This window comes from Gadus macrocephalus, chromosome 4 (genome assembly GCF_031168955.1).
Source record: "Gadus macrocephalus chromosome 4, ASM3116895v1".
Classification (NCBI taxonomy): domain Eukaryota; kingdom Metazoa; phylum Chordata; class Actinopteri; order Gadiformes; family Gadidae; genus Gadus; species Gadus macrocephalus.
This window is the reverse complement of record NC_082385.1, coordinates 29,698,648-29,704,434: the sequence shown is the minus strand read 5'-3', so window position 1 is coordinate 29,704,434 and position 5,787 is coordinate 29,698,648. Positions and strand designations below refer to the sequence as shown.

The window sequence follows — 5,787 nt, the reverse complement described above, 5'->3', positions numbered from 1 at the left end:
CTGTGTAGGCCTAATGATGTTATTTTATTTAACAACTTAAAAAAAAACTTTAAAGGGGACCTATTATGCTTTTTCGACTTTAATGACCTATAAACGTTGTTATAATGATTGATAGTCATGTTTAACCATACACAAAAAACGATGTAGATTTTCGGGAAACTCTTCCTCTCATCTGGGCGCTTTCAGCATTCTCTTCCAACGCTCGGTTTCGTCCTTCTCCGCCCCCTCGCCCCCCTCCTGCCAACCCAACTCCGTTGTGATTGGTTACCTTCCTTGAAGCGCGCGCGCGGGCAGATTTGACCAGGCATATGGGGGCGCGGCAGGAGTGCCTCTACGTAGATGATTTCCCGGAAATGTGAACAAGTGAATCGCAAACGTTGTCCCGAGTGTTTAGCGCTCTGCACAGCCACCCCAGACTGTCAGCAAGGAATACGTCGAAATGTATGTACGTCATTATTTGACACTTTAGTATGGTTAAACATGACTATCAATCATTATAACAACGTTTATAGGTCATACATTTCGAAAATGCATAATAGGTCCCCTTTAAGCCCTGAAGGAGAAGATAATACCTGGCGCCGTGCCTGGATGAGTCTCATAATGGCGCCGCCGAATATTATATTCTTTGAGCACTGAAACTTGCTGATTACATACCAAGCACACTGCTTTTGTATTCACCTCTGTGAATAAATAAGAATCTCAGTCCATTTTTCCAGTGGCAAACTCTGCAATCTGTGTCCACTTTTCTTCTTTTTGACAAAGACATTTTGGAAATGGGGATGTCACGCTTGATAACTTCTTTATTGTGGTGAAACAAGGACAAGTGTGAGAAATCTTCCTTTTTTTATTTTGGCTGCCCCCTAGTGGCTGGAGTGAGCATTTTGGTTATTTCTTCATACTCAGAAATGTATGCTCTACAAGTCTCGGGCCTGATGAAATCATCAGGCCGCATGTTTGACACCCCTGTACTAGACTAATACTATGAGCAACATATCACTATTTCGGGAGCACTAAACTATGTCGCCTCACTTTCAGGGACCCATACATTTTTTATAAAACTTCTCATGTAGTCTAGAACATGTTGTAGGCCTAAGTTGATTAGCTCACTTGTTATGGCAATGAAAACGCCCTCAGCTGATAAAATACTGCCAGCCTTTTTTTTTTACTGAAAATTAGCACCCGTGTCAAGTTTTTCTGCTGCTGGCGCCTTATCATGCTTATCATGCTACGCAACATTAAGAGCCTCTGCCGATAAATACATGAAGCAATTCAAGAAGAGGCATAGAAATAATCGCGTTGTGGTCAACTGTGAATTAATAGAAATCGGACAGATTATGTCAAGGTTTTAAAAGTAATTATTACCTGGTCATGTTATAACACAACTGGCAATTATGGATTTTCTGATGAAGACCAGCTAGCCTCTTTGACAGACGAAACTGTTGGCTGCACTCGTGCTGCATTTTGATTTTGTCAAACAGGAGACGCCCACCCACCAATCAGAGGTAAGAGATTCCTGCAGGAAGGTTGCGCTTGATTTCACTAGCCAATTTGAGCCTGTTCATTAGTGTACAGCATCCATCCTCTTATTGCTTGTGTAAAAAAAACTTTAGAATGTTAGATTTGAGGACAAAACGATAGGGTGGGCTAAGGCAAGTTTTGGGTGGGCTTGGGCCCACCCAAAAAGGTCTAGCTTCGCCAAGAGTTGGCAAGATGTCACAAGCCAGGTGGTGAATAAACCAGCCTTCACACTCCACACTTAGACAATGACTGGAATAAACGACCTGATGCGTACATGACGTGGTTATCCATGAAATGAAAGAGTGTATCTTTTATTTAAAAGTTTAAAAGTGAAATATACCGATGGGCCTCCTTAGGATAAAATCTTACTGTATCACAAAAGGGGTCATCAGAACAGTAGCCTACTACTACCACAACAACATAACGGGAAACAAACAACATAGCAACGTACCTAAATAGCTATTAAGCTGTCCCTATCTGCCTATCAGCCTTCCTGCTTGTTAATGCATTTAGATTGACAAAACGAACACGTGTTAATATAAAACGCATTTATTCGCAGTCGCAAGGTAGGCTACTTGCTCATATAGGCGCTGATGACCCTCTATAACCAAATATTATCCGGAAGGGGGGGCTACAGCACCAGATATTTATATTCAGTCACAGTTTTATTCACTCGACATTGATTTACTAATTGAATGTCCTTCAATTGCTATGGGACGTCCTCCCTTGTTGTATAGGCTACCATATCCTACTATATATTGAGGCGTATTTGATTTAATGTTAAATCCTTGACTCCTTTTTAATTGTTCACAAACCGTTGCTAAGACGAATGGGCAGAAGCTGTTTGAAAACGTATATTTATTATAGCACAGTAGTCCATGATATGATGTCATCATTGCCTTTGGCTAGATGACTTTACGGCTCGGCGACTTGAGGGGAAATAGGCGGGCATGGAGAGGAGTGGGGGGGGAGGAGGAGAGAGAGAGAGAGAGAGAGAGAGAGAGAGAGAGAGAGAGAGAGAGAGAGAGAGAGAGAGAGAGAGAGAGAGAGAGAGAGAGAGAGAGAGAGAGAGAGAGAGAGAGAGAGAGAGAGAGAGAGAGAGAGAGAGAGAGAGAGAGAGAGAGAGAGAGAGAGAGAGAGAGAGAGAGAGAGCGAGAGCGAGAGCGAGAGCGAGAGAGAGAGAGAGCGCGCAGTGGCGACTCGATGGTCGTTTTTCAGAGATGTCGGAGAAGGTTGGTGAGGGGGATACCCATACGTCTCTGGTGTAAATAGGCACACCAAAACCTCATGTTTCACCCCCTAGTCTCCACCATACGGACGCAGACATGAATTCCGCCGAGCAGACGGTAACGTGGCTCATCACGCTGGGGGTCCTGGATTCACCCAAGAAGCGGATCTCGGATCCGGAGAGCTTTCTCCAGTCTTCCCTGCGGGACGGAGTGGTGCTGTGTAGACTGCTGGAGCGGCTGCGACCCGGGACGGTGCTGGGCAAAGTAAGCAAAGTGTTACTAAGGACTGATCCACTCAGGACACGGGTGTGCGTGTGCGGAGATGCCAACTATGGTTAACATAGGAGTCCTTTAAAACGGCAAATAACATGGGCTGTATCTGTTTAAAATGCACATAATATAGCCTTCATAGCGCATCCTTTTTGAATATCGACTCAAGCAACATGTTCTGAGAAAATGTGAATATACATATATCCTGTAGGCCTATATGTGTATGATCCTGTTTTATCGTTAAGGCTATCTAATTGTTTCGTCGAATGATTTATAATATTTAGACTTTAATAGCAAAGCATGAAATTAGGGGTTTATGGATGAGCTAACATGGGATATCCGGTCCCAGACCCCAGTCCACTCGTGTGCGAAGCGGACAATTGCGTGCGTGAAGCGGTCTATGGTGTGCGCGTGCGTGATTGTCCGGTCCGCTATGTGTGCGCGTGAAAGTAACCGTGTCCGCGAGCAGAAGACATCTTGGCTCTATCTATAAAATTATAAAAAATACATTTAATATATAGGCCTGGTTATCACCGCCATCAAGCATTCTACCGGAGAAAACGGAGCGTTATGTTTGCATTCAGTTAATGAGGCAATAGGCCGACATATATTTAAATATAGGCTATATATTTTGTCTATAATGGGCTAATTACAGTGCAGCTCTCTGATAGGCTACTGTTCCCCATTGCTCTCTTTATTTGCCGGTCTTTCAACCACACACACACACACACACACACACACACACACACACACACACACACACACACACACACACACACACACACACACACACACACACGCGGACACACGCACATGCACACACACACGCGCGCGCTACGACGCACCAACGTCACTTCCTCCTCCTTATTCTAATCCGACTTGCGAACGAGCAGATCGCCGCGGAGCAAGTGCAACAGCGCTTTAGTATTATTTAATAACCATGACAGCTCTAAACCCGCACCGTTCCTTAATGGACATCGTTGTTAGTAAACCGAGTTATTCGATTCAGAGCTGTTGAAGGTGTTCGGGGATCACATGATCCAAGAGAGGGTCTCGTGTCACAGATCCCTCCCTACCTGTGCAGGTGTTCTCTGACCCGCGAGCGGAGAGCGAGTGCCAAAGTAACATCAGCGAGTTTCTGCAGGTCTGCAGCGTCTTCTCCGTGGAGGTGAGTGTCGACAACACCCCCATGAGGAACCCCCCTATGGTTCAGAGTAAAGGGAGATGACCGAATTCTGTATTTTCTGTCATTTCTTTCTGCACCCTCCGACTTTGCGTTTGCTTACTGTAACTGTGTGTGGCTCATAGTTAAAACCGATAGTGCACGAGTTCGCAGTTTGAGTGCCTTGTGAACAAACACAGTGATATATCAGGGATTGGACGTCATGTTCAGAAGCTTATTATGTAGATGATCAGTTCAAGTATTCAAAAGGAAATATCATAATGACAGTATTAGGCGATTAACCGCATACTTTAATTATCCTTTTCTTTTGGGTCTGTTGGGAATTTTGTGTGTTTTCTCATGACTCCCAGCACAGGCTTCCTTGCCCGAATTCCTCACGGGATTACTTCTATTTAATCAGTAGTTATAGCAACAGAGATTTGAAACAGTGATTGTTGGTGCCTGGCGTTGTAGCAACAGATTGCGCCACCACACTATTTATGATTATGGAGCCGCTGGTTGGAGTGTGTGTACTTTGTGACCTGTTGCACTCAATGTAACAGAACACACCCCAACCCGCGTACAGTGTGAGTGTGTGTTCTGACTTCTGGCATGCTTTGACACTGACACACAGACACACGCACGCAACCACAAACACACACACGTACGACAGACAGACAGACAGACAGACAGACAGACAGACAGACAGACAGACAGACAGACAGACAGACAGACAGACAGACAGACAGACAGACAGACAGACAGACAGACAGACAGACAGACAGACAGACAGACAGACAGACAGACAGACAGACAGACAGACAGACAGATCAATTAACTAGTTTGTGACATCACACATGAGAGTGGCGATCGCAATATCTGATAGGTTAGAATCATACCAGTCTACCACCTGGGTGGACACTCCCACTTGTGATGTCACAAACGGGTCGATTTTTATAAGTTTATTTGCATGGCTTACCTCAATGTCAAACCTGGTGAAGTAGAAAACCATTTAACATGGAAATAGAATATAAAGAACAGTGCAGTCTCTGGTGGTAAACCAGTTACTACAACTTCCACTTTAAAAGACAGAAAGGAAGAAAACCTTGCGCTAGCCTACACCTTCAGCTAGCCTACACCTTCAGATAGCCTACACCTAGAGCTAGCCTACACCTTGAGCTAGACTACACCTTGAGCTAGCCTACACTTAGAGCTAGCCTACACCTTGAGCTAGCCTACACCTAGAGCTACCCTACACCTTGAGCTAGCCTACACCATAAACTAGCCTACACCTCAAGATAGCGTACACCTTGAGCTAGCCTACACCTTGAGCTAGCCTACACATTGAGATAACCTACACCTTGAGCTACTCAACACCTTGAGATAGTCAACATTTTGGGCTGAATAATTCTTTGAGATAGCTAACAAGTTGAGTTAGCTAAATATTGGGCCGTATCAGCCCCACGAATGCAACGTCTGGAGAAAAATTGAGGAAGAGGGATGGATGGGTTGGCCTTCATTAGGGGAAGGAGGTGGAGAAGAGCTCAAAGAGGTAGAGAGGCAGCAGTGGTAATGATTTAATTTGAACTGTCAGTTGGCCCTGGATTT

General features: G+C 44.7%; 1 protein-coding gene across 1 annotated transcript; it reads left to right on the top strand.

Annotated features, from left to right (window-relative positions):
• Positions 1-2,497: 2,497 nt before the first annotated feature.
• Positions 2,498-5,781, top strand: LOC132455295 (rho guanine nucleotide exchange factor 7-like). The gene is made up of 2 exons (XM_060049143.1): positions 2,498-3,011; positions 4,102-5,781. The coding sequence occupies exons 1-2, from the start codon at positions 2,844-2,846 to the stop codon at positions 4,243-4,245; spliced, it is 312 nt and encodes a 103-aa protein (XP_059905126.1). The 5' UTR covers positions 2,498-2,843; the 3' UTR covers positions 4,246-5,781.
• The last annotated feature ends 6 nt before the right edge of the window (positions 5,782-5,787 follow it).

Coding starts and splice junctions, on each gene's coding strand:
- LOC132455295 (XM_060049143.1), top strand. CDS start 2,844: ATGAATTCCGCCGAGCAGACGGTAACGTGGCTCATCACGCTGGGGGTC. Junction 3,012..4,101: donor CCGGGACGGTGCTGGGCAAA/GTAAGCAAAGTG, acceptor CTACCTGTGCAG/GTGTTCTCTGACCCGCGAGC.